Here is a 27,736-nt window from a genome sequence, read left to right as displayed (position 1 = left end):
AGTTAAAATACCTATTCATAGGCAAAATCCTGAAAAGGCATGACACAGACCAGGACATTATTGGAATATATGTCTGTGAAATCAGCTCTTACCTGTAATATATGAGGTAACCCCACAACTTAGTAATAAAAGACAATAAACTCATTTAGGGGATTTGAACAAGTACTTCACAAAAGAGGTTACTCAAAGGGCTGGAGATTTAACTCAGTTGTTCCGGCACCTGCCTTGCCAGTGCAAGGTCCCAAGTTTGATCCCTGGTACCAAAAAGAAAAAAAAAATCAAAGAGGCTATCCAGATGGCCAATAGGCAGATGAAAATACCTATTAAGAAAATATATTACCTATTAAGAAAATATAAATTACATCCCCAGATGTGCTGTAATTGAAACGACTGACACTACAATGTTTAGGCAAGAATATGAAGCTACTAGTATGCTCCCACACACCCTATAAGACTGCATCTTGATGCTAACACTTTGGGAAATTGGTAGTAACTACTAGGGCTCACTATAAAGAAAACCCATGACCCAGCAATTCTATTTTTTAGGTAAATACTAAACTGAAATGAGCATTTAAGTCCACCAAAAATCACCAGAATGTTCCTACAAGCTTTATCCATAACAGCTCCAAGGGAGAAACAACCCCAACATCATAAACAACAGACAGAATAAAGTGTGGTATATTAAGACTGTGGAGTATCATAAAGGAATCCAAGGTATGTGACTACTCCTACATGCAACAAAATGGATGAATTTCACAGACATAACATGGGATGAAGGAAGCAGTCACAAGAGCATATCCTTTAGGCTTCCTTTGGAACGATGTCTGACACCAAACAAAGGCCAGGTATGGTGGCACAAATCTATGATCCCAGCTACTCAGGAGCTGGAGGCAGGATAATTGCAAGTAAGGTCATCCTGTGCAACTTAGTGAGACTCTTTCTCTAAATAAAAAATAAAAAGAACTGAGGATGTAGCTTAGTGGTAGAGCACCTCTACGTTCAACCCTCAGTGCCAAACACCAACAAAAGTAATTTATGTTGGAAGTCAAAATAGTGGTTACCCTGAGAGGTAATCACTGCTTAGGAGGGGACGTGTGTAGCCTGTTGAGATGCTGAAACCTCTGTCTTCACCTGGGTAATAGCTTTAGGGAACATACATATGTAAAACTTTATCAAGCTACACATTTAAGATTTATAAGATACCTCCTTTGTTATTGTTGTTGTCATTTTTGGTAATGGGGACTGACCCCAGGGCCTCCTACCTACTAAATATGCACTCTACCACTGAACTACACCTCTGGCCCCTTATGTGATATTTTTATAAAAAGCAAAAAAAATTATTATTCTTCCTTCAAGATCTCTCTCAAATTCTAGTTCTTTGTGAAGCCTTCCCATAATACTCTTCTTCTTTTTTTTTTTTTTTTTGGATCCCATAATACTCTTCTTATGTTAGTCAGCTTCCCATTACTGTGACAAAACACATGAGATGACAAACTGAAAGAAGGTAAGACTTATTTTGGCTCATGGTTTCAGAGGTTTCAGTCCATGGATGCTTGGGGCCATTGCTTTTGTGCCTCAGGGAAGGCAGTTTATCATGGTGGAAGCAGGCGGGGAAGGAAACCTCTTCACCAGACAACAGGGATCTAGCTCACCCCAGCCCAGACATGGATCCTTACTACAGGAAAACTCCATCACTACTCAGCTTCAACTCTGGCACATTCCAGCAGCTGCTTCTGCAGGCCACAGGGTCACAACTTTGTGATCACAGAGGTCTTGGGTAAAGGAACCTCAGGCCTTGGCCTGAGGGGGGATGGAGGGGAATGCTTTGGTAGGGAGCAGGAGAGATGTCTAGGCTAGGAGGCGGCAAGTACACTGAACAGAAAAAGAGCTAGGAGAAAAGACTGATGGCAAATTAGCAAAAAGAAAACAATTGTTAGTGACACCCAGTGTTGGCAGTCTTATCAGATGACTTGTGGGAAGAGAAAAGAAAATTTGGCTGATTTGGCACTGAGGGTCTCAACCCAGCTGTGCATCAGAATCACCGCAAAGAATGTTTTCAGACCCACATAGCCAGAACCCAGCTCGAACCACCAAAGAAAAATCACCTATTCAACTGGCAAAATCCAGAAGTTTAACTACTCTGTTGGAATACAGAATAGGCACAATAGGTAGGAGAATTTTACAGTAGCAAGTTAGTTGTAGTTTTACTTTTTAAAAAGAAATCTCATATCTAGTAGTCTGTCCTGAAGATATGGCCCACCAATACCACTTAACAGGTACACAAGGATTTTTCTTGGGAATCTATTTGCAATAGCAAGACTGCCCATTGGAGGGGACCGGCTGAAGGAGCTGTACTACCTCCACCCAGCAGAGAACTAGGCAGCCAGCTAAAGCATGCAGACTATCTCTGTGCTACTAGAAAGTGATTATTAGGACCTACAGGTAAGGAACAACTGAACACAACACCATTCATGTAAATAGAAAAAGAAGAGTGATGCATATATTTGCTTATTTTTGCAGTTCCCCCCAGACCAAATAGCACACACACACACACACACACACACACACACACACACACACACACACAAACAAACAAAAAACACTGGAAAGATAGAGCACTACCTAATGGAAATTATTCTTTCTGGGTGTGGAGAACAAGTTGATGAGAGATAAGAGTATTCATATCTTAGGGGCCGGAGATTTAGCTCAGTGGTTCCACCACCTGCCATGCAAGGTCCTGAGTTCAATCCCTGGTACCCCCCAAAAAAGAGTGAATATATCTTCAAAAGTTTTAACTTTTGAATCATGTTGATGTTTACATGTTTAAAAACAGGATTAAGTCAAAAAGGAAAAAAGCAAGCTCTAAACAAACTGAAACAACAACAACAAAAAAGTCTACTGACCTGTCAGTCTAATAACATAAGCATATAGAAATAGTGTGATTTCTTATGACTTTGTATTCTGACAAGGCAAAAAACAAAGGCAAAGAAATGAAACTTCAATCAGCAGATTAATTGTTAGAGGTAATACTATATTATAATTTTGAAAGTATTTTCAGTATATTGCAGGACAGAGCAAGGGGGTAGTTACATTAACTTAATAAGAAACCAAAGTTTAGCCGGTGGTTTGTGGTGTACACCTGCAATCCCAGCACTCTGGGTAGCTGAGGCAGGAGGATTGCAGGTTCCAATTCAGCCTGGGCCACTTAGTGACTTAGCAAGACTTTATCATAAAGTAAAAGAGAAAAAGGGCTGGAGATGTAGCCCAAGAAAAAGTTCACTCAGCAACAAAATGTCATAAACACTTTTCCTTGTCAGTAAGTATACATTTATTTATTCCACCATGATCTGGCTGCTCTGAGAAAAAGATGTGCAATGTAAGATCAAACAAATTCATTCTTTTATTTTGATTTAAAACTGTCAGTACAGGCTCATACTTTTGAAAACACATTCCCCGGTCTCCCTTCTGAAATGGCCCACAAACAGTGATCATCCAGGCCACTAGGTCATCCTAGAAAGCAGATTTCTACCTACCATCCTCTGCAGAAAGGAACTGCAGTCTTGGATATTTTGTTGAGTCGGAAAGTAAGAAGGCATTCCAAGATGGTGGTGGTCCTGTTCAAAGGACATAAGTGAGGTGCTCCTACCAGTGAGTTTGGGAAGATTTGAGCATCAAAAACAATAATAACTATAAAAACTTTAAATGAATAAAAATCGACACATTTAGACACAAAAAGAAAAGGAGGAAAAGGTAAGAAAGTTACAAGGGTGGTTGTAGCAGGCAGCCAAGGCCAGGATACACTGCTTTAGGGTCCCAGCAGCCTGTCAGCAGTGAGTGCTTTCCAGGGTGGGAAGGCTAAGGGAATAATCCCTGGGCCGAGAATTGGTTATATTTACTACACTACTGTTTAGAACAGAGGTGAAAAAAACAACAACCCGGGAACAGCCTAAATCCCTAACAAAGGGATGGTTTTAGGAAATGTAGTATAAACCATGTATTTGGAATGCAATGATGCTGGAGTATGGTACAATAAATCTATACTTGCTGACAAGGAGAAATGTTTATCACATTTTGTTGCTGAGTGAAAAAATTATAAAACTTGTAGCGATAATATCATTTTTGTTTTGTTTTAAAAATATGTATACACACAAGTAAAATCTATATGTAGAATGACTATTCTAAAGATATATACCAACACAAATCTCTATTGGTGAAATTATGATTTACTTTCTTTCTGATTTTTGCTTTTCTCTGCTTTTAAAAATACGTATTTCATTTTAAATTGTAAGACAGAGAGTTGATACCTCTGTGGTGGATGCAGGAAAGGAGTGGCAGGAAGGCACCTGAGCAGCTCAGGCTGCAGAAGGGCTTTCTTTGGGAGAAGCACAATCCCCTGGCTGAAGAAAAGAGCAGCATCCTGGCCCCTGCTAGCCTGGAAGACACAAGCAGGGAGATAGGTGCAGCAGTGTCACCTAGTGGACGCTGCTGGGCCTGCGTGAGCCAGTCTCTAAATGGAATTAAACAGGGGACTTTCTGTAGGATCACAGTTTGGGAATAACCTTAGACTCTTCCCCTTTCTTTGCCTCTTAGCCTCCCACTCATCTTTCAACTCAATTTTTTTGGGGGGGTGGGGAATAGAACTCTGGACCGTGTGCTTGCGAGGCAGTCGGCAGAACCACTGAGCTAAATCCCCAGCCCCTTCCACTCAAATTTTTCCTATTCTATGAAACTTTCCCTGAGACCCTCAGTTGCAGTACTTTGTGTTTTGATACTTCGTTCCCACCACATTTGGTGTGCACAACACTACTCTCTATTTCAGATTGCTGTATGCACGCCTCACCCTTCCTGTGTACTGTAAGGTCTAGGAGGACAAAGAACCATCTGGGTCATCCATGCACCTGTGCTAGCAGCTAGCGCAGTGCCCGACATGAGGTAAGGACTGTGTAACTGCTTGAGATGAGTGCAGGTAGAACCAGGTGGAACAGAACTGAATTGGTGGAGGGAGAAGACCAAACAGAGAATGTCCCTGAGGAGAGGAAGGAGGACAAAGGAGAAAACAAGATGTATGTACAAGAGAAGATAGAGAATGTGGCCAGCCAAGGAAATGAAGGGTAAGGCTGAGTGACCCCAAGGCCAGGTGATACCTGTGATGAAGTGTGGGGTGCAGGGTGAGTGCAGGAGACAGCAGGGCCTGAGCTTGAGGGTAGACACCTGCTTGCTTTGCAGTTGTTCAGTTTTGCAGTGAAGGCAAGAACACAGGCACACATGGCCCATCTCCGCTCTGCTGTCCTTCCAGGAATCCAGCCATGTGTCAAGTAGCTGGAGGGAGAAGAGAATGAAAGGATTAGCTGCATTCCAGAAGGTAAAAACACAACTCAGGGCCTGGCTTCTGCAAAGTATCAGGGCCGCACTTCTGAGAACTGGATTTCCCTTGCCTAGAGGTAGATTGTACATGAGGGCACACCTCAAAGACTCTCATGAGAAGCTCAGCAAACTTCAGCCCCTGAAAGCTAGAAAAATAGAGGAGAGGACCTTAACATGTCACAGTATTCAGCCAGATTTTGTTTTATACTATGCAATGGTATAATTTTGTGGAATGGCTTTTTTCACTCAGTATAATTCCAGGGAGAACCATACAGATTTTTACGTATACACATGACAAATTTCCTTTTATTGCTGAGTAGTATTCCACAGTAATGATGTACTATAGTTTCTTTAATATGTAGATTTTTTTGGTCAGTTTTGGCTTATGGTAAAGCAACTGTAAACATTTGACTAGAAGTTTCTGTGTGAGCATAAGTTTCCATAGTTCTTTGATAAGTAGCTAGAAGCACACTAGCAGATTCATATAATAGCTGCATGTTTAGTTTTTAATTAGTGCCAACTGTTTTCCAGAGATCTTGTAGCATTTTAGATTCCTATCAGGAATTTATGTTATCTAGTTTTTGTGCTCACTGTCACTTACTGATGTTCTCCCTTTTATTTTGGTCAGGCTGTTAAATTAATACCCATGTCTCATTATGGTTTTAATTTCCATTTCTCTAATAACAAATGACATTTAATATATTTTCTTGTGCTTAATTATCATCTATATATACTTCTTGGTGCAGTGTTTAATAATGTTTTTGCTCATGTTCTCTTTTTTTTCTGTTAAGTTTGGAGAATTCTTCATATATCTACATGCTAATCTTGTTTTATTACACATACAATTTACTACAATTTCTTCTTCCAGTAGGTAGATGGTGAAATTGAGTATGTTCACAGGGTCTTTTGTAGAGCAGAATAAAAATATAAAATACGAAATTCGGGTTACCTCTCCTTGTGATGAGTATGAATATTGATGTGTATTCTTTCACCTCTGACATAAAAGGAAGGGCTTCAGGGCCTTCCTCTCGCGGGGGTGAGGGGAGTCATAGCTCTCCAAGTTGGAATGTGGCTGCTCTGAAGTGAGATCCAGGCTTTCAGTAGACAGTGAATTTTAAAGATGTATTACCAGGCTGGGGATTTAGCTCAGTGGCACAGCACCTGCCTAGCAAGCTCGCGGTCCTGAGTTTGATCCCTGGTACCCCCCAAAAGATGTATTACCAAATACATATATATGCATTTATTAATAATTTTATATTGATTATATGTTACAATGGTAATATCTTGGATATATTGAGTTAAGTTGTTACAATCAGTTTCACCTGTTTCTTAATTTTTTTAATGTGAATTATGAAATACTACAAATTACATCACAGGTTTGTTTGTTTTTCTGCATCACAGTTTATTTGTATTGGATACTGCTGCCTCAGTGGATTATTTTCCATTTCAAATCTTAAACTATCTCTTCACAAGACTAGAAACCAGATAAGTGAAATTTTGAAATAACTGCCATATTCCTTTCATTTGTGAATAGCATACATATATATGATTAGTAAATTGATATGAGCTTATATATAGATTAATCACAAATATCCCCGTGTCAGGCTATGAACCCTTACATGAAGGAAGTCCTCATTTAAAAATAACTCCAGCCACAGTCTCTGGGTTCAATATCCAGCACAGCAAGGAAAAAAAATAGCTGCAGCCAAGAACGTGCGTTGATGGCCTTTCTCAACCACGGGTTGGTGTCATTTACTGTCATTCAGAGGCTGAGGGCAATTGAGAACTGTCCAATCAGACTCACAACCAGAGCGGAAGGGGCGGGCTACTCCCGGGCCTTTGTATCCGGACCGCGCCATTTTAGGGTCGAGTCTTCTCTTCCGCTTTGTTGGCTCACGTGACTCTGCTTCTTTCCCCTTCGCCCCGTGACCTGCGTCGGTGGCAGATCCACCGGGAGATCGCTGGAACCCCGGAAGCCGAAAATGGTGAGTGTGTGCTACGGCATTCAGAGACGGGGGAAGAGATGGTGTGGAACCCTCGGAACCCGCCGTGGCGGCGCAGGACCTCTGCTGTCGGCCCCGAAGTCTGCAGGCCCCAGTCCTCCCTGGGCTGCCAGGTTTCCTCTCGTGGAGGATGAACTGCAGCTGCGCCCCGGGCGTCCTGTCCAGTCCCTAAGGGGTGACTCCGCCCTGCCTGAGAGGGAGCAGCTGAGGCCTAGGTCGCTCTGGCTTCTGGGTGGGGCTGGCCATCGGGTAGTACTGCCTGGCCCTGCAGAGCAACTTCACACCCCACCTAACCCCTCCCTGGCAGAGCTGCATTGCAGCCCTGCATCTCCCCAGGTGGTGTAGTGGTGACCTGGAGGATCCTCGGATCCCTACTTCCTTGTGGTGTTACTGTGTTAGAGGAGCGGTAGTCACAGGGTCCCCAAGGCCCTCCTTCCTTCTCAGGGGTCACTCATTTTCTCCTGAGCTTTCTTAGTGTATAAGAAGGTGGGTCTCAAACTGAGAGCCTTGCTGCCGCCACCGCCGCCACCGCCGCTACCGCTACTACCCAAGCTTCTCCCAGATCTAGCAACAAATTCCTTAAATTCTATCTCTGCACGTATTCTTTACCTTTATTTTTGGTACTGAGGATTGAACCCAGGGCCTAAGACCTTCTAGTCACACACTAACACTGAGCTGTGTCCCTAGCCCCAAACTCTGCCATTTTGATTGTGTTGTTTAATCCATTCATTTAATGCTATTCTTGCTGTGGTTCGGTTTATATTGGCGTCTCTGTTGCGCTGATCGATACAAACATTTCTTACATCCATATGGATTTATCTTTGGATTTCGTTTGTATTGTTATTCCTTGGTATTTGTTATTGCATTAATATAGTTTCATAATATATGTTAGTGTCAGGTGATGACAGCTACATGTTACTCATAATTCAGAAGTTTTTTGTCTAATGTTATGTTGCTGGTTTTTTTCTTTTTTTCGGTACCGGGGATCGAACTCAGGTCCTTGCGCTTGCAGGGCAGGCTGCGGAACCACTGAGCTAAATCCGTGCCTAGCCCTGGACTAATTTTATATATGCATATTTTTTCATCTTTCGACAGAATTTGAGAATTATTAGGTGTTGGTCTCTTCTGTAACAAATTATGCATGTTGAAATTTTGATTATAGATCAGAGGGAAATGGTCACTTTTGTAATGAATTTTATTCATCTGAACGTGGTGCATGTAATTGTCTTTCTATGTGCCTTTGTAAATTTTTATTTTTTATAAATTCTGCATATTCCCTTTTTTTTTTTTTTTTTTTTGGACGAGGGATCGAACTCAGGACCTTGCACTTCCAAGGCAGGCACAGTACCACTGAGCTAAATCCCTGGCCCTGCATATTTCCTTTTTAAAACATGCAGACATGTGAAATATCTCATACAAGTGACAGCTACATAAAATTGATGTGGAGTTTTATACTAGGTTTGAATTGGATTTGTAATACCTAGAATGTGGCTGGGTCACAGAAAGTGCTCCTCCACTTTATTATATCTCTTTCGTGAATGTAGTTTCTCTTGTGCCCACCTGCTGGATTTCACTTCTTTGTACCAATACTGCTACATCCTCATATGTTATTATGATACACATGTCCACTAATTTCTGTACATCTGTACCTATGGTAGGGGAATATCAGCCAAGCTGTTTGCCCAAATGGATAATAGCAACTCTCCATCCATCTACAGTTCATGAGATTTCAGTTGTTCTATGTCTTCATCAGTAGTGTTTGTCTGGCCATCTGATACTATTTTATTTTATGTTTCTCTGATTCCTAAACATGTTGAGCTTTTTGATAACTGTTGAACATTTGAAATCTCATAAAGTGCCTTTCTTCTGGAGTCTCTGACCTTTCCTTTCTTTTTTTCCAAGTGTTTGGTCATATGTGAGGCAGAAAATTTCTCCCAGTCTGGTACTTCTCTTTGTACCCTATAATGATTTTGTTTGATGAAGAATTTGTATTTTAATGGTCCAAATTTATGCATATTTTCATACTTAATGCCGTTATTTATTTAAAAATAAATTCCTGAAACAACTTTTGAATGTCTTATAGTTTGCTTTTATATTTAGGGTTTTTACCACCTCTGAAAGTGATTATGTGGTATTGGGAAATAATACAGTAGCATTTTTTTTGACACAAAGATACCATATTTTCCCAGCAGCTGTCATTCAGAAGGGAATCTTTTTCCTGTTCCTCTGCAGTGCAGTCTCTGTTATGTGTCTAAAAGGCAAGGGTCTTTTTAAGTGTTGTGTTTTTAATTCAGCTGGTCTCTTAATCTCTGCCAGATGTATGCTGGTTTATGTCATACAATCATGTGCTGCAAAATGATGTTTTGGTCAGTGATGGGTTTCTTTCTTTCATATGTTTGTTTTGTTTGACCTTTGAGGCAGAGTCTCACTATGTAATTTAGGCTGAACTTGCTGACATTTTCCTGCCTCAGCCTCCCAAGTACTGGGATTATAGGCATGTAACACCATGCCTGGCTTTTTAATGATGGATTTCTTGTGGCTACATAGCATAAGTGCATAGTAGACTGTTGACATCTGGTTTGTGTAAGTACACTCTGTGATATTTGCACAATGAATCATCTAACAGTGCCTTTCCCAGAATGTACCCCCTGTAAGTTGAGGCATGTGTGTGTAAGTTGCAATTATATAATACGTAATTAATATGTAATTCTTCCTGGTACCAAAAAGAAAAAAAGAACCAGTGCTTGGCATTGCTGCTCTCTGTGGTATGTTCATTTTCAATATAGTTAAAGGTTGTTCTTTTACTAAGGACTGTCTTCACTCTTATAAAATTTGACCTTTCTAAGCTACTGAGAGTTGATTAGCTAATGGATTCTTAATTTTTTATTTTATCTATTTAAGTTTGTATCTTTCTTTTATAACCTCAGGTTTATGTGCATCCTTTTTCTTAGAGATTTGTTGAAGTATAATTGACATAATAATCTGCATATATTTAAGATAGATATTTTCTTTGATCGATGCACACATTCATGAAATCAGTACCACAGTTAATATAATTGACCAGTGTGTTTCCTAGTGCCCTTCTCTTCCAGGTATTGTAATTCCAGAGTCCTCTGTATGATTCTAAGAACAAAATGAATCTATCTGTGATATGTTGTTCATTTTTTACTCAGCTTGCTTACATTGTATTTAAAGAGTTTTGTTGGAGTTCATTAATTAAACTGGTAAAGGAAAAAGAAATTGAACATCGGAGAAATATATGCAAAAAACGTAAACTTGGCATGAGGTCACAGCCCCTTAGAGTTATCTTGGTTTAGTGCAAATTTGTCTCTGATCTTGCTGATACCCTAACACAAAGATCTATTTTTTAAATGGCTTCAGGTGACCTTAAGAGGAAGTAACTTATGCTAAATCGCTATGGCATGCCCATGAGAGAAAGCAGTGGATGAAAGTGTGCGAGTGAAACTGAAGCTGCAGTAGAGACCCCATGAAATTAGAGAAGCCAGGAACCTGGAATATATGTCAAGGAAAACCACAGGCAGTGAGCAGCCCAAGAGATAGGCCAGGTGAAATGCAACTGGAAAGCCTCAGACGCTGGGCTGACCAAACCCTTTGGAGCTTGCATCTTCCCACCATATACCTAGGATAAGACGATGATGGATCAGCAGGAGTTAATGTTTGCCCTGATGGGTTTGGTCTTGCTTTGGTCAGATATTTTTCTATTTCTCTATTCCTCTCTTTTGGAATAGTAACATCTACTCTGCGCCATCATGTCTTGGGAGTACGCAGCTTTTCTTTTAACAAGGGCTCACACCTAAGAGTTGTCTTCAGTCTCAGAGACTGTTTTGAGCAGGCTGGAACTGATGAGATTTCATGCATTTTTCATTGTACAGACAGTATTAGCATCAATTAGGCAGAATTATGACCTTGTTATTGTGTTTATTTGGTAAATAGTTGTGTTTCAGGGAGATGTGAGTCAATAATCAATCTTGATTATTAATCTGATCAGGTTATAAGATTCTTAGGTGATTGAATCATGAGGGTACTATCTTTATCAATGGAATAACCCATTCATGAATTCATGGCTGAATAGGATAGTCAAAAATGGAGCTGGTAGAAAGAAGTAGGTCACTGGGGGCATGCATTTCTCTGACCTTCTCCTTTGCTGTCTGCTTCCTGACTGCTGTGAGGTTTCTAGCTTTCATTCACAATACCATTGTGCATCATGTTTCTGCCATGGAACCACCCAAACGTGGACAGAACCCATTGAAACCATTACTCATAATGACTTTTCATCTTTAAATATTTTTCTGAAGTATTTTGAACAGCAGCTAAAAGCTGACCAATACATATATATATGTGTTTGGATAGTGTTTAAATTATAGTAGTTTAGAAATATTTATCTCTTCGAACATTTATTTTTATGGTAAAAACTTTCAAATTCCTATCCTGTAGTTTTTTAAATGCACAGCAGTACATTATTATCTATAGTTACCCTGCTGCGCAATACAACATCAGAAATTTTTCTGCCTATCTAATTGTAATGTAGCACCTACTGATAACTTTTACCCATCCATGCCCCCACCCTACTCCTGAGTCATCACAGTTGTGCTCTCAAGTTTGATGAGGTCATCTTTCTTGGATTCCCATATAAGTAAAACCATGCAGTACTTTTCTTTCTGCTTGGCTATTTTACTTAATATGTTGTCTCCAGTTGTTTTCCCATTGACATAAATTATAGAATTTCTTTCTTGTCTGTGATTGAATAGTCTAGTGTTTTATGGGTTTTTGTGGTCTTATCCAAAAAAAATCCTAGCACATTTCAACATCCCAAGAGAGAAAGCTTAGGTTTTCCACTTCAATATAATGTTTCCTGTTGGCTTATAATGGCCTTTATTATGTTGAGGTACCTTTCTTCCATGGCTGTTTGTTCAATATTTTTATCATGAAATAGTATTGAATTTCCTCAGATTCTTTCTGCATCCTTTGATGTGTTTTTTGTCCTTCATCCTGTTGATGTCATGTATCATGTTTACTGATTTAAGTTGGACTATCCTTGCATTCCTGAGGTACATTTAACTTGATAATAGTAAATACTTTTTAATGTGCTGTTGGATCCTGTTTGCTAGTATTTGTTGAGGATTTTTGCATCTATGTTCATCAATGTTATTGGCCTAAAGTTTCTTTTTTTGTTGACTTTCTTTAGATTTTGGTGTCAGAGAAGTGTTGTTCATAGATTGTGTTTAGAATTCCTTCCTCTTCTGTTAACTGAAGAAGAATTGATATTAGTTCTTTAAATATTTTGTAGAATTCATCAGTGAAGCTATTCTATCCTGGGCTTTTCTGTGATAGATTTTTAAATTCAGTCATCGTGTTACTGGTCTATACAAGTTTTCTGTGTTTTGTGTTTCAGTCTCAGTAATATGTATGTATCTAGGAATTTGTGTTTTCTAGATTATTAAATTTGTTGACATATATTCGTACACAGTAATCTGTAATGATACTTTGTAATTTTTATTTTTAAAATTATTTTATTATTTTTTAATAAATGACAAATGGCCCCAGGGATAGGGGACTAGGAAAGAGAAGGGTGAGGCTTCAACCCCATAGCCCTTCCCCACTGACTCGTTTCCTCATATAAGTCATAGATGTTTGTATTTCTATATTGTCAATTGTAGTATTTCCCTTTTCATCTCTGAGTTCAGTCATTTGAGTATTTTTTTTAATCAAAGCGTTATTCTATTTTATTTATCTTTTCAATGAGCCACTTTGTTTCCTTGATATTTTTTCATATAGTTTTCCCCAATTTCTTCCATTTTTTCCATTTCACTTATTTCTGCTCTTATCTTTACTGTTTCTTTTCTTCTGATAATTTGGGGTATGGTTATTCTTGGTTATCTAGTTCCTTGAGTTTTGCAGTAAGTTATTTCTTTCAGATCTTTCTACTTTTTTTGGTTGTTTTAAAACCATTTGCCCCTCTTGCTGTTGGCCTTTTTTTCATTAAGTTCATTGGTACATTTTAGGTATACATTATGATCACATTCATCATTGAGAATTTGTATCTGTACATGTTATATCTTGGTTCTTGTTTTTTCCCCAATCCCTTTCCTTCCCTTCCATCCCTCCCCATTTACAGAAACTTTATTTCCATTTTTTGCTGCTTTTCTCAATATTTTTTTCTTCCCTTCTTTCCTTCCCCCATCTCCCTCCCTACTTCCCCTTCCTTTTTGGACCTTTTCTTCCTATTTTATATTATCTATTATACATTTTGGTCCTCATTTACTCTTGCAGTTTCTCACACCAGAGAAACTATTAGGTATTTACACGTTTCCTATTTACTTCACTTAAGAGTATCGCCTCAGTGTGTATGCATTTAGCTATAAATGTCTCTAGTCTATCATTCTTTATGGCTGAGTAGTACTCCATTTTTCCCCCCCAAAAAAATGCCAGTTGATGGGCATTTGGGCTGTTTCCAAGATTTAGCTATTACAAACTGTGCCACTGTAAACATGGGTGCTCATATATTGCTGTGGTTTGATGCCTTTAATTCTTTGGGGAAGATACCCAGCAGGGGAATAGTTGGGTAAAATTGGACCTGTAATCCTAGTTCTTTGAGGAATCTCCACACTGATTTCCACAGTGGTTGCACCAGTCTGCACTCCCACCAACAGTGGAGAAGGGTTCCTTTCTCCCTTAGCCCCTCCAGAATTTCTTGTTGATTTCTTGATAACAGCCATTCTTTCTGGAGTAAGATGAAATCTCAGTATTGTTTTTATCTGCATGTCTCGAATGACCAGTGATGTTGAACATTTTTTTGTATGTTTATTTGCTGATTCTACTTCTTCATCTGAGAAATGTCTGTTCATTTCAGAAATGAATCAGAGATCTAATATTAAAACACTAAACCTGCTGGAAGATAGGTTCAGTAGAACTCTTGAAGACACTGGTGCAGGAAAAGACTTTATGAAGAAAACTTCAGTTGCCTGGGAACTAGCACAAAGAATCAATAACTGGGATCTCATCTTATTAAAAAGCTTCTGCACAGAAAGAGAAACCACCAACAGAGCTAAAAGACAACCTACAATGTGGGAAAAAATTTTTACCAGCTGTTCCTCAAAGGACTACTGTCTAGAATATATAAAGAATTTTTAAAAATCAGACCCCCCCACACACACCATTTAAAGACCCAATCCAAAAATGGGCTTCTGAAATGAGATCTTTCTACTTTTTTTTTTTTTTTTTTGGTACTGGGGATCAAACTTGGGACCTTGTACTTGTGAGGCAGGCAGCGGAACCACTGAGCTAAATCCCCAGCCCCTCTTTCTACTATTTTGATCTGGGCTTTGAATGCTATAATTCCTTTTGGTACTGCTTTTGCTGTATCCTGTAGGTTTTGTTACCTTGTGCTTTCATTTCTCTTTGTTTCAAAAAATTGTTAAACATCTTTCTTGATTTATTTTTTAATCTACTGGTTCTTCAAATGTAAGTTTTGTTTAATTCTCATGTATTTGTGCAATTAGCTAAGCTTTTTTATTGATTTTTAGTTTGTATTATGGGCAGGAAAGATACTTGGTATGATTTGAATTATAAATTTTTTCTCAGACTCATTTTGAGACCGATTATGTAATCTCTCGGAGAATTCTTATGTGCTATATAGAAAAATGTGTTTTCCACAGCTTTTCAGTAGAGTATTCTGTAGATGACTGTTGTGTCCACTTGTTGCAGAGTGCCTGGTTTACATAGAGGGGTATACCTGAAAGTAGCCTGCTATAGCAGTACAGTCCCTTTCTGTTTCACGTCTGAAGGACAATGGTGAAAGAAATGGACCATAGTGGGCAGAATTTTAGGCAGGTATGCATTTTGCTTGGAAGGACAAATGACCGAATGTGCAGCTATATACCACCAGTTCATGGCCTCGGGCCAAGACAGTCATGGACTTGGAACTTGATTGGAAAATTGATGACAAAGACTCATGGATATGAGAGGGACAGGAGATATGTGAATAGACTTCTCTGAATAGGCAAAGAACATGAAAGATATGTCCCATGTAAGTGTTCACCAAAAGGTGACCTCAACAGAAGAGGCCTTTAATAACCAAATAGACTGTATGACCTGTTCTGTGGAGCAGTTGAACTGTTTCTTCAGAGGAGAAATACCGCCCACATCACGGTGGCCGGAGAAGGGAGGTGTCGGAGGGAGGGAGGTACACCCTTCTAAGTCATGCCGCAGTGACCTGCCTCGTAACCTGGTGCTGCCTCCTAAGAGTACATTCAGCTCAAAACTCTTCTTCCACATTGATGAGTACAGCTCCCCCATGATCCAATTGCCTTCCCAAAGCCCCAACCCTAGTGCATAAGTTTTGTGGGCATTCTGTATCTAAACTATTAATATTCCACCCCCAGTCCCCAAAAGACTCATTTGCATCTCATTATGCAACATACATTTAGTCTATTTAAGAGTCACCAAAGTTCTAAGAGTTCCAGCACTGATGAAAAGTCCAGGTCCAAAGTCTCTGAGTCCTTGCTTTGGCAGCACATATACAGAGTCACCTCTGAGCCTCGAGGCACTTTTAGCTGCAAGCCCCTATAAAAATGAAAAAGAAAGTTAAACTTTTCCAATATAAAATGGCACGAGGTAAGCTTCCCCATTTGAAAAGGGAGCAATAGGGAGACAGAAAGAAATTGAACCAAACCAAGACTGACACCCAACAGAACAGACATTAAATCTGGTAGCTTCATGTCTAGTATCCAGGGTACATTGTGACAAGATGTAAGTCCAAAGGGCTTGAATGACTCACCCCTAAGGCATTGCTGTTCACAGCCCTTGTGGCCTCTCTTGTGCAGGAGTGCTTGTGGCTTTCTTCAGCACACCTTCCACAATTTCTGGCATTTACAATTTCCTGGGATCTGCACTCCACATTTGGTTTCATTCTTACAGCTTCATGCACTGCCCTCTCATGGGCGTACTGCCTGGCTCCAAGGGTTTCTTCTGAAATCTGGGTGGAAACCTCCCTAATCGCACCACTCTTGCATTCTGTCTGCCACTAAAACAAACGGACACAGGAATGTGTTAGGACCCTAGATTTTCATTGAAAATACGGTTGGTTAATTGTACATCTGAAGAATAGAGATATGCAGAATTTACTTTCTATCTAGAACCTTCAACTGCCAAAATATACAGGTATGAATAACGTTTCACTGACATGAATTTTTTCACTTTTTAATTGTGTAGCTGTCTTTAATGTGTGCATAAAATATAAGTAGCATATGATCAGTTTTGTTTTGCTGCCTTCTTAACATGCTTCCACTACTCTTCTCAGTTACAAAAAGTGCTCCCAACATCCTTTAACATTGACACTTTGTTTTGGCCTTTATGTTTCACCTATGTCAGGATCAGTTTTCCCCTTTTCATTTTGTGTTGATTCAAATTAAAAATAGAGCCATCGCCCAAACAGTTAATGTGGTATTTATTTATTTACTTATCTTTTAGGAACTGTTGACATTCAGGGACGTGGCCATTGATTTCTCTCTGGAGGAGTGGGAAGACCTGGATTCTGCTCAGCAGAATTTGTATAGGGATGTGATGTTGGAGACTTACGGAAACCTTGTCTCCCTGGGTGAGGATAACTTCCCTACATAATCTCTTTTTCACTGTTAACAATTAATTTTTTTCCCTCTTTAGAATATCTCTTAGAGGCTTCTGTTTTGCAAGAATAAGTTTCAGATATCTGCTTTCAAAATAAAAATAGAGATTTCTTGATAGAAACAAGAAAATTTTCATGTTATTGTTGCCCTTTGGTTCCTTGTTTTGTTTTGTTTTGTTTTTTCATTTGTTTTTGAGACAGGGTTGAAGCTCAGGGTAGCCTTGAACTCACTGTGTAGCCCCAGATTGGCACAGAGATCCTCTTGCCTCAGAAATTACAGCCATGCACTGCCAAGCCCAGCTGCTTTTTAATTGAAGTATCATATATCCTTCACTCTCGATCCATGGTAATACTAGAAATTCAGTGGCATAAAATATTACTGCCTATAATCTCAAAGCCCAGTTTTGCCCTTTTAACTTTGAGTTAGTAATAGTTAAAAGTATAACTCAGGATCCACAAATTGGAACTGCTTTCCACGTATTCTATTGAATCAATATGGAAATTGTATCTGGAGAGATAATTTTCTTGAATGTTTTACTATTATGTCTTTTTTATATTGAGTACATACTAGGAGAGAAATGTCAGTAGTCGCTGGAAAAATTTAAAGCAAGTGTCATTTACTATTTTCCAATAAACAGGTCTTGCTGGCTCTAAGCCATACATGATCACCTGTCTGGAGCAAAGCAGAGAGCCCTGGAATGTGAAGAGACAAGAGACAGTAGCAATACACCCAGGTAGGTGGAAATGGTGAAGCAGAAAACACAGGTGAGAGACCCAAAGGCTAAAAAGGAAATTAGGCTTTAAAATGTGGATTCAGAAGCTCTGTTCCAATAGAAATGATTTTCAGAAGTGAAAATTTATTCCTCTCACTATCACAGGAGTATATGTCTGGCCCTATGTTCGTAATGCTGTTAAATCTAAAGAGAAATATCCTTCTCTTCCATTTATCTTCTTATTTTCTGCTAGAGACCCCTGCAGTTAGGTTCTTTTTTTTTTGGTACTGGGGATCAAACTCGGGCCCTTGTGCTTGTGAGGCAGGCAGCAGAACCACTGAGCTAAATCCCCAGCCCAATTAGGTTCTAGTCTCCTGTTCAGTATGCGATGCAAGGCTGAAGAAAAAAATACATTAAAGACAGAACTTAAGAGAGGAAGCAGGGACTGGGATGGCCAATGCTGAATACCCAGCAAAAGACCTCAGTCACAGCCGCTGATTTTTATTGTTCATCAGTTGGGGTAAAGGTGCTATATGTGTACAGATGTGCGGGTAGTGCAGTTACTATGGAAACTAATGCAGGCAAGGCTTTAAAGAGAAGAGACAAAGCATTTTCAAATTAGAAGCAAGATAGACAAACTATATGGTTCTAATTAGAATATTGTCCTACTTATGAAGTTACTTCTGAAACTTGTTTTCTTCACCTATGTGTCTCTAGACTTATTTATGTGTTTCCAGTTAAAAAGATCTTGAAATTTCATTTTCTCCTACTGCTGTTGACTGTGGTACTACTATCTTTTGCTAATGTAATAATCGCTCTTGTTTCAGATGGCCTGAACTTTTAATGAATTCATCCTTGTAACTTCCTAAACTGGCTAGACAGAAATCTGTTTTCAGCAGCCTCCAGAAAAACCAGAAATATGTCCATATGTTACATTATCTTCTTTCATTCTTGAGCAAGAAGAAAGTGTTTTTTCATAATTACACAGTGCTGTATTGGGAGAAGAGCTGTGCTATACAAAAGCAAACTTTCCCAGTAACCTTCTTTCCCTCTATTGTATGACTCCTTTGTGTTGTGGTCACCTAGTGTGCTGTGTAGAGTTAACTGCTATTTGGAGTTTTCACAAAGGTAATTGGTCAATATATTATTGTTAGGTTCATATATCTGTGGCGGGAGACAGGGCCTTATGTTTAGTATTGTGCTGTCCTATTGATACCTTCAGCTTGATATATGTATATAATCAGTACTGAGAATAAACCCTCAGTCCTTATACTGAGCTATATCCGAGCTTTCCAGCCTCCTTCCCCCTTTTTTTCCCTGCCCCCTTTAAAAACACTTTCCCACTACTTCATGCATTGGGCTTATTAAACTGGCAGTCCTTCTGCCTCAGTGTCCCCAGGTGGTGGGATTACATGAATGTACCACCATGCCCAACATTGGTAGGCTTTTAATATATGTTAGATTTGTAAACTGTGTGCACCTGAGTCTCATTTGGGCATAATTTGTTATTCTGATCTCTTTTAGCTGTGTCTTCTCATTTTGCCCAAGATGTTTCATCAGAACAGGATAAAGAACACTCATTCCAAAATGTAACAAATGGAAGATACAGTATTTGTGACCATGACAACTTACACTTAAAAAAAGAATGGGAAGGTATGGGTGAATTTGAAGGTCAGAATGCATGTTATAATGGTTATAACAAATTTGTGACAACTAAAGAAAGCAAAAACTTCACTGCCATCAGAGATCAAGAACATATAGTATCTCCAAAAAAATCTGAATTTATGCCTGCTGCTTTAAAAGACCCATGTGTTTTTGTAAGTAAACATTCACATCAGATTTTGAAACATGCCTTTTCTCTCAAAGGAAATTTGGGAAATCTAAAGATGAGACCAGTCCATGCTTCAGTTGATCACTTGAAAAATTTTAAATGTAGGATTGGATTAAATTTTCAAGCATTTGTTTTAGTAGACAATAGATTTAAAAGTGAAGAACAAAATCCTAAATTTAATCAATTTAGTTCATTTATGAAAGGTTTGTTATTCTGCAATCAACAAAAAGGTCTTCCCTATACCAAGTTATACAATTTTCATAAGTATGGGAAATTATTTACCCATCCGTTATTACATAATCAAAATCCAGATATAGACATCTATAAATGTATGGAATGTGGCAAAGCTTTCAAATGTTCTTCAAACCTCACTCTACATAAGAGAATTCACAGTGGAGAGAACCCTTACAAATGCAGAGAATGTGGCAATGCCTTTAATAATCGCTCAGACCTTACTCAACATCGGACAAGTCATAATGGAGAGAAGCCATACAAATGTGAAGAATGTGGCAAAGCCTTTAAGTGTTGTTCACACCTTACTCGACATCAGAAAATTCATACTGGAGAGAAGCCATACAAATGTGAAGAATGTGGCAAAGCCTTTAATTGTTGTTCACATCTTACTCGACATCTGAGAATTCATACTGGTGAGAAACCCTACAGTTGTGAAGAATGTGGTAAAACCTTTAGACATGGTTCAAATCTTACTCAACATCAGAGAATTCACACTGGTGAGAAACCTTACAAATGTAAAGAATGTGGAAGAACCTTTACCCATTGCTCAACCCTCAATCAACACCAGAGAATTCATACTAGAGAGAATACTTACATATGCAAAGAATGTGGCAGGGCCTTTAATACATTCTCAAGCCTTTCTATACATCATAGAATACATACTGGAGAAAAACCTTACAAGTGCCAGGACTGTGGCAAAGCCTTTAACTTTCGTTCTGACCTTAATAGACATCGGAGAAATCATAATCGAGAGAAGGTATACAAATGTAAAGAATATGGCAAAGCTTTTAATAACTGTCCTAATCTTACACAGCATCAGAGAATGCAAATGGGTGAGAAACCCTACAAATGTAAAGAATGTGGCAAAGTTTTTAAATATTTTTCACACCTTACTCGGCACCAGAGAGTTCATAGTGGGGAGAAACCATACAAATGTAAAGAATGTGGCAAAGCCTTTAATGAAAAGTCAAAACTTTTTCAACACCAGAGAATTCACACAGGAGAGAACCCTTACAAATGTATACATTGTGGCAAAGGCTTTAATAATTGTTCAAGCCTTACTCAACATCAGAGAATTCATACTGGAGAGAAGCCCTACAAATGTAAAGAATGTGGCAAAGCCTTTAACAGTTGTTCCCACCTTACTCGACATCAGAAAATTCATGAAAGGGAGAAACCTTGCTGATGAAAGAATGTGACAAACACTTTACCTGTTGCTCAAAGCTTACTCAACACTAGATAATACATACTGCATAGAATTCTTACAAATGTAAAAATTTTGGTAAAGACTTTAGTAATTGCAAACCTTACTCAACATCAGAGAATTCATACTGGAGAGAACCCTAGAAATTTAAAGAATGTGGTAAAGCCTTTAGTGGAAGTTTAGTCCTTATTAAAAATGATACAGTTTAAATTGTAGAACTCAGAACCTAAAAATATTTTAATTGGATAAAACTTTTATAAATCTACAGAAATCAGCAAAACTTTTAATGTATGTATGATTATAATATATGTAAGATAACTAGAGAGAAACCTTACAAATACAGGAAATGTGGCATAATCTAACTTGCTCAAAATGTGCTAGACATCATTAGTTGATGTAAAAAGAAATCAGTTCTCATCACTGTCAGAAAATAACGCAGGTAATGCCTCCTTGAAAGGATATAAATTAAAGTGAATCCATGTTTTTTAAATAGCTTCACTTTTTGAAAACTGAACAACTCTCAAATAGATCATTGTATCAGCAGAATAAGATTGCTTCCTGACAAGTTTTAAACTTTTTTTCAAAGAATATACAGTAGGTTTTTTAAATACTTTCTTGAGCTTATTTATTTATTTATTTGTGGTACTGAGGATTGAACCCAGGGCTTTTGCGTTGTTATTTTGAGGCAGGATTTTACTAAATTACTAAGTTGCCAAGTCTGGAATTTTGGTCCTCCTACCTCAGCCTCCCAATGTATTGGGATAATAGGTGTGTATCACCAAGCTGGGCTTATTCTTGTAAATTATATTTTTATTTATTTCTCATACTTTAGTAATTACTGGAAAATTGTAATGATTAAAGGAGTATAATGGTAAAGCCCTGGATTTTTGAACCTGAATTACAGTTTATAAAACTTTACCTTCTAATTATTTTCCACAGCCTACAAAGCATAGAGAAACTTTGGTATTCATTTACATTAACTGAAATATACAAATATTACAATCTAATGATAAACTCTACACATAAGAGAACTATAAAAATACTATTGGTGTGAATTTGTATGTTTGTCTATTGAAAAAGGAAGTATTGATACAAAAGATTATTCCAAACAGTTGATAATTTACTACAAAACCAGAAAACTCACATATTATGAGAAACCTATGTTTACACTGAACTCATTTATTCAGAATGCTATGGGTTTTTTTGCCTGTAACTTTTGAAAGAGCTAGTATGGCTTACTTGATGAAATTTTGTTTATATGTCCTGTTTGGGGATTTTTAGAATAATTTTTATAATATCTAATGGTATTCAGAAGTTAATTTGAAAATTAATTTCTCAGTGAACATATTAAGTCATTTTTTAATTAATATAACTCCACTTATTCTGTCTCAAAGAGAATACTTTTAAGTCATTTTTAATGTATTTTTAATTTGATAAGTGACATACAGCTTAATGAATTTACTGAGATAATTTGTTCTGGTGAAAATTGGGGAGGCTTCATAATTCGTGGAGTTGCTTTAACATTTGTATGAAAGAAAAACAGCAGAACAGAGCTGGGTATATGAAGTCTCCATAATTAGAAAATGATTACCGTTATGAATTTATTGATTCATGTAAGAGAAGGAAATATCCAATGTGAATAAATGATATTAATTCTACAAGTGGAAAGAAGATAACTATTCCAAGGCTACACAGATACTTTCTGAATTTAAGAAGAGGATCTTTTTTTCATTGCCTAATCATATTTAAAATGTCATTGATTCTGGATTCATTTATGCAGCTTTGGAGCAGGTATCCTCACTGCACATGCAGAACTTTTATTTCTTCAGCCTCCATGCTTTTTCCCTGACATGAAGCAAGAATATGTGAGGAAGCTCCATGCTGTTTTACATAATGGCTCCACTAATTTGCATGCAACCAGCATGTAACAGGTCTCCTTTCTCCATCATCATCAAGTTTTCATCTTTTGCCTTTTTGATGGTAGCCACTCTACCTACACTTAAGTTGTATGTAATTATGGTTTTCATGTACATTTTTCTAATGATCTTTAGTGTTGAGCATTTTTTCTTGTATGTTTTGAATATTTCTGTCTTTTGAGAAATGCCTGTCTATATATTTTGACAATTTTTAAATTGGATTATTTGGTTTTTATTTTTGTCATTAAGTTTTTTGATACTCTGACATTGTTAATAACAATTATTCGGATGAATGAATAATGTATTTAGAGTAAAGCTCGCTGTGTTTCCTCAAATTATATTTTATGTCTTCATATTTACTCTTTCATAATTTTTGTTGCTTTCCATCAAGTATTTATTTTAAAACTCTTAATTATTAGTGAGACCTTTCTGGAATAATCTAAAATTGCAGGTCTTAATCACAGTCCTCATCATGCAGATACATTATAAGGGTTGAATTCAGTCTTCATTCGAAAAGCTGGTAGCAAACAGTTATGTGCATGCACATAACTGCAGCCCCTGTTTCCATTTTTGTGGCAGAAATTGTTGTTCTTGGCAAGGGCAAACACCAGAAAGCATGAGAGGAGAAACTCATATTTTGGTTTCCATTAAGGAAATCCATTGTTCTTAGACCTCAATTGTGATAATAGCCGGCGGGGGTGGGGGGGCGATCTTTATTGTATCATGAAGTTATTCTTCCTGTTAGTGTGGAGGTAGTGGATGAAGGGTTTGTGTGAGTAACATTGAAGTAAATTCTTAAGATACATAAGTGGTTTGTCGGGGTAATCTTGCATGGTTTAAAATAAAATAACTGAAGTAGGGAAATATATTTTAAAATGCAATTTTCCTTCATTACCAAACCGCTATGAACATAAAAATTCCCAACTAGCCTTCATCCTAGGGAAGCCTCTGACAGGTGTCTACCAAATTCTTTCCTGGGCTTCCAATTCCCATTCCACAATTTTGGGGCCCAGAATTCCCTTTCTCCCAAATCTGCCTGCAGAATGACATCTGCTTTTTGTTCTAGGTCACAGGTCCCACTGTTGGCACTGAAATAATCTAAGAGGATTGCAGTCATCTGTTCGTGCTCTGTTTCCTGGTTTTGGGGGTTTGTTTTTCTTGGTATTGGGGATCGAACTCAGGACCTTGTGCTTGTGAGGCAGGCACAGTGCCACTGAGCTAAATCCCCGGCCCCTCAAGCTCTGTTTTTAAAGGGACCTAATGTCTTCCAATTTAAAACTGATTCAGAGACTCTGTAACCCAGAAACCCAACAGACACTCAAATTTACTTGGCCTGAGATGGTTGACTTCAGCATCCTCTTTCTAAAAAAGATAAAATGTGCAGCAAGCACCCGATTTTGCATCTCTTCAGTGCCCTAAATTTGCAGTTTAAAATTCTCATTTTAAGGCCTAGGAGTTTACAGTAAAATAGTGTACATGGGAGCAAGTCTCTGTTTCCTCTTGTTTTAGCAATGAAAATACAAAGTAGTATATACAGATGTAATGAATATAATGCTTGGCCTCTCCCTAGGATCCAAAGCCATGACAAGATTTTCGTGCTAGGGGTTTAAAAAAAACCCAGGGAAATCATTTACTGAATGGTAAGAGATCAGCATTTTCTTGCTAAAGCCAAAGGCTGTCTTTCTGATTGTCTGCTGCAATAGTGTATGGTTCCTGGTAATGCCACATCTGTAAGTATAACAAAAGAACCAGTATCAAACCAGTGCTTACAGTGTTATTGTATTGTCTTCACCCAACATCAAATGGAAATGATTCATGAACCATAGCAGTTTTTTGGAACCCACAAATACATTGCCTATGAGCTGTGTAATCTTTGTACACATTTTACCCCCAGAGTTAGTTGATCAGGGAGAGGACTATCAAACCTAGATGTAGGAGTGGTTGTGTAAGCACAGCTTTGTTCCCAATTCTGACAGCGAAAGGTCAGCTGCAATCTCCTGCATGGTTAGCTACTTGGGCATCAGACCAGGGTTACTGGAGGTCCTCGCGAGAACCTAGAAGTCTTGGGCTATTACGCTGGCATCCTTTTAAAATCTTGTGCCATTATGGAGAGAGTGAGCCATCTAGAGTGTCTCCACCCAAAGAATCCCCCTGGTTAGTGCCCATAAGCATATTCATGTGGTTTAATGTTTCTTGAGAAGAATGGAGATCAAACTGATAGATAAAATAGTCGGGGTTTTTTGGTACCGGGGATTGAACTCAGGACCTTGCACTTGTGAGGCAGGTGTAGCACCACTGAGCCAAATCCCTGGCCTCACTTCATTCCTTGTTCCAAGAAACAAGACCCATGGAACCTACCATCTATAATACTACATAATACAGCAAATAGATTAGTTGTTGAATTCAGCATCATGTGGTAAGTAGGAAGAATGGGTGGTGTACATGTAAAACTAGATGTATGGTGACTTTTTTTAATGTTACCAAATAGCCCAAAAGAAAGTTACATAGACTTGGAGAGTTTCTTTTGTGCATACTTAGGGAAGACTTAATACTCCAGTGTCACAAAGAACAGAAGTCTAGAGCTCACTGCTCAAACTGAGGCCTTATCCAGGTCTCCTGCCCTTCAGTACCCTCATAAAACAGCAACTCAGACTTGTCAGTGCTTCTCCCACCTCAAGGTAGTATTCGTAATTCTTAAAAATCAAAAAGCAGACAAATGGGGTCAACTTTATGAATGTGCTGGTGTCTTAATTTCTGTCTTGTTATATACTAGGCTTGTACAGTTGTCCCACCATTTCTCCATATCCAATAGTTGTTCCAGGTGTTTGGAAAATGTAAATATAACCTCACTATGAAATATGAAATCCCTCTGAACTACGTACAGGGCCTTTTTTTATCCACCCAATTCCTTGTCAGTTCTCTAGGTAAGTTTCAAAAAATCAATGCTATGGAAAAAGAATTTGAAAGGTGAATATTAACATCTAAGAACTAATATGACACAACTTGTGTAGTATACAAATTCAGCTTTCTCATCACAGACATGCATGCTCAGTAATATTGCATGTGAATACATGTTTCACATATGCAGAGTTACTCAGACATAAACTACCATATCTAGCCATCACGTTAAAGCCATCACTTTAAAAGGCTGGCAAGTATCACATTTCAGTATAGTGATTGATGCTTTTTGACATAGGATATTTGGTTGTAAGTTGCTCTGCTTCTTTCTCTAGCTTAGTACTACTGATAATGGGTTTGGGACTTCACAGGGACCTTGTTAAAAATGCCAGTTTATGAGCATTCCTCAAAACTAGAAAATCATAATTCCTTAGACTGAACCTGGAATACCAAGTGATGTATATGTACAATGAAGTTGAGAGATACTGCTGCTTTCAGCCCAAGTTTCCAACTTACATCACATTACCAGCTGTAAGAAATTCTATCACCTATGTAATCCCCAGATTTTGTCTGTTGGTCTGAGTGAAAGCATGAATGTTTTTTTTTTTACCTGCTCCACTTAATTGTTTAATGAGAGCAGAGTTAAGCACAAGGTCTTCCAGATACATTTAGGACAGTTGAGTTTAGCCCTTTCCAAAGGCTAGTGACAAGCAGGACTTGATAAGCATGATTTGAAAGGGACACATCACAGTAATCCATATTTTTTTAACCCATATTTCTAGTTCTGTAGCAAAAATTGGTTTGGCAGGGGAGAGCACCTGCAGGCCTGAAAGGAGAAACTAACATTTTGGTCTCCATGTAGGAGCTCATTATTCTTGAGTCTCAACTATAATGCGAGCCAGGGAAGGCAGTCTTTACTGTCATTCTTTCTGTGGGTGTGAAAGTGTGTAAAGGGGTTATGCTGATATCACTTTAAATCCTCAAGGTGAATGTTTGATTTGTTGAGATAGCCTTGCTTGCCTGAAGAAGAAACAGAAGGAAAAGAAGAGTAAAATGCCTGTTCTCAGGTAAATGTGTTCTGGGTCAGGTGATTGGCCAGTCTCTCTCCTGAAGCGTTATGTATGCGGACCATTCTAACTATTATTATTTCATTTCTGGTGTTCTTGCCTATTTGAGTTTATTTCCCATTTTTGTTTCTTCCTTTGTTATGATAGTCTAGATTTTTTTAGAATACATTTCATCGATATGCTGGCACATTCTCATCATGCTATTCACCACAGCATCCTATTGCCATGAACATTTTTCTCCATGAATTTATGAGCTACAGTTTAGAAGATGTTCTTTTTTGATAGTTAACCTGGAATGTGTAGATACTCTATGGCTGTTGTTAATGGAAATAAGTCCTGTAATACCAGTGCCGAAGAGGAACATACAATGTTTAGATTCCATCTGGATGTTCTATCAGTTCTATGTAGACAAGTCCTTTGATAATGCACACTTGAAAGTATGAAGATCATAACATTGAATGCACCAGAAAGTGCTTAAAGAAATCAGAATTATAAAATACTTCTAAAAAGCTAAGGAAATACTATTTAAGAGTATTGAAGGCCAGGGATTTAGCTCTGTGGCACGCGCCTGCCTTGCAAGAGCAAGGTCCTGAGTTTGATCCCCAGTACCGGGAAAAAAAAGTATTGAGATTTATAGGACATGAGAGACATAATGTCTTGAACTTTACAGAATGATTTTGTTTAATGATGAAGTTCAGGTGCTGCTGTACTATTTACTTTTTTGCAGCTAATATCACCGGAGTATGTTCCCTTTGTATATATCAGTACCACATAACAATATTACAGCTGATTTTTAACTCATTAATTTAGTTGTTCTGTGCCAGACTCCTGTAAAAATAAATATTTTTTCTGTTTATCATTTA

General features: G+C 38.2%; 3 protein-coding genes across 4 annotated transcripts in view; 1 reads left to right on the top strand and 2 right to left on the bottom strand.

The window, feature by feature from the left end:
- The window catches only part of LOC147830205 (uncharacterized), a 17,462-nt gene extending 10,248 nt beyond the window's left edge, over positions 1-7,214 (bottom strand). The window contains exons 1-3 of the mRNA XM_087182125.1: positions 6,984-7,214; positions 5,145-5,319; positions 4,305-4,432 (exon numbers count right to left, since the gene is read on the bottom strand). Coding sequence (XP_087038251.1) covers positions 4,305-4,432; positions 5,145-5,319; positions 6,984-7,000 — 320 coding nt within the window. The 5' untranslated portion in view covers positions 7,001-7,214. The remainder of the gene's footprint in view (positions 1-4,304; positions 4,433-5,144; positions 5,320-6,983) is intronic.
- Positions 7,213-27,736, top strand: LOC101723398 (KRAB domain-containing protein 5-like). 2 transcript variants are annotated; one of them, XM_013068571.3, is made up of 4 exons: positions 7,213-7,349; positions 16,857-16,983; positions 17,649-17,744; positions 19,248-27,736. In XM_013068571.3, exons 1-4 carry the CDS (start codon positions 7,347-7,349, stop codon positions 20,972-20,974), a joined length of 1,953 nt encoding a protein of 650 aa, XP_012924025.2. In that variant the 5' UTR covers positions 7,213-7,346; the 3' UTR covers positions 20,975-27,736. The 2 variants fall into 2 exon arrangements, with proteins under 2 accessions (XP_012924025.2, XP_087038207.1); XM_087182081.1 differs by lacking the exon at positions 19,248-27,736 and adding an exon at positions 18,551-19,241.
- The window catches only part of LOC101723761 (KRAB domain-containing protein 5-like), a 43,157-nt gene continuing 31,780 nt past the window's right edge, over positions 16,360-27,736 (bottom strand). Inside the window, exon 4 of the mRNA XM_087182097.1 lies at positions 16,360-16,410. Coding sequence (XP_087038223.1) covers positions 16,379-16,410 — 32 coding nt within the window. The 3' untranslated portion in view covers positions 16,360-16,378. The remainder of the gene's footprint in view (positions 16,411-27,736) is intronic.

Source organism: Heterocephalus glaber, unplaced genomic scaffold, assembly GCF_053883595.1.
Source record: "Heterocephalus glaber isolate CG9 unplaced genomic scaffold, H.glaber_assembly_v1.0 deba00000281, whole genome shotgun sequence".
Taxonomy (NCBI): domain Eukaryota; kingdom Metazoa; phylum Chordata; class Mammalia; order Rodentia; family Bathyergidae; genus Heterocephalus; species Heterocephalus glaber.
This window is presented reverse-complemented; position numbering and strand designations above follow the sequence as displayed.

What these genes read in the sequence shown, in the direction of transcription:
- LOC101723398 (XM_013068571.3), top strand. An exon ending in CGGAAACCTTGTCTCCCTGG is followed by an intron (nt 16,984 to 17,648) that starts GTGAGGATAACT and finishes TCCAATAAACAG; the next exon opens with GTCTTGCTGGCTCTAAGCCA. An exon ending in GACAGTAGCAATACACCCAG is followed by an intron (nt 17,745 to 19,247) that starts GTAGGTGGAAAT and finishes GATCTCTTTTAG; the next exon opens with CTGTGTCTTCTCATTTTGCC.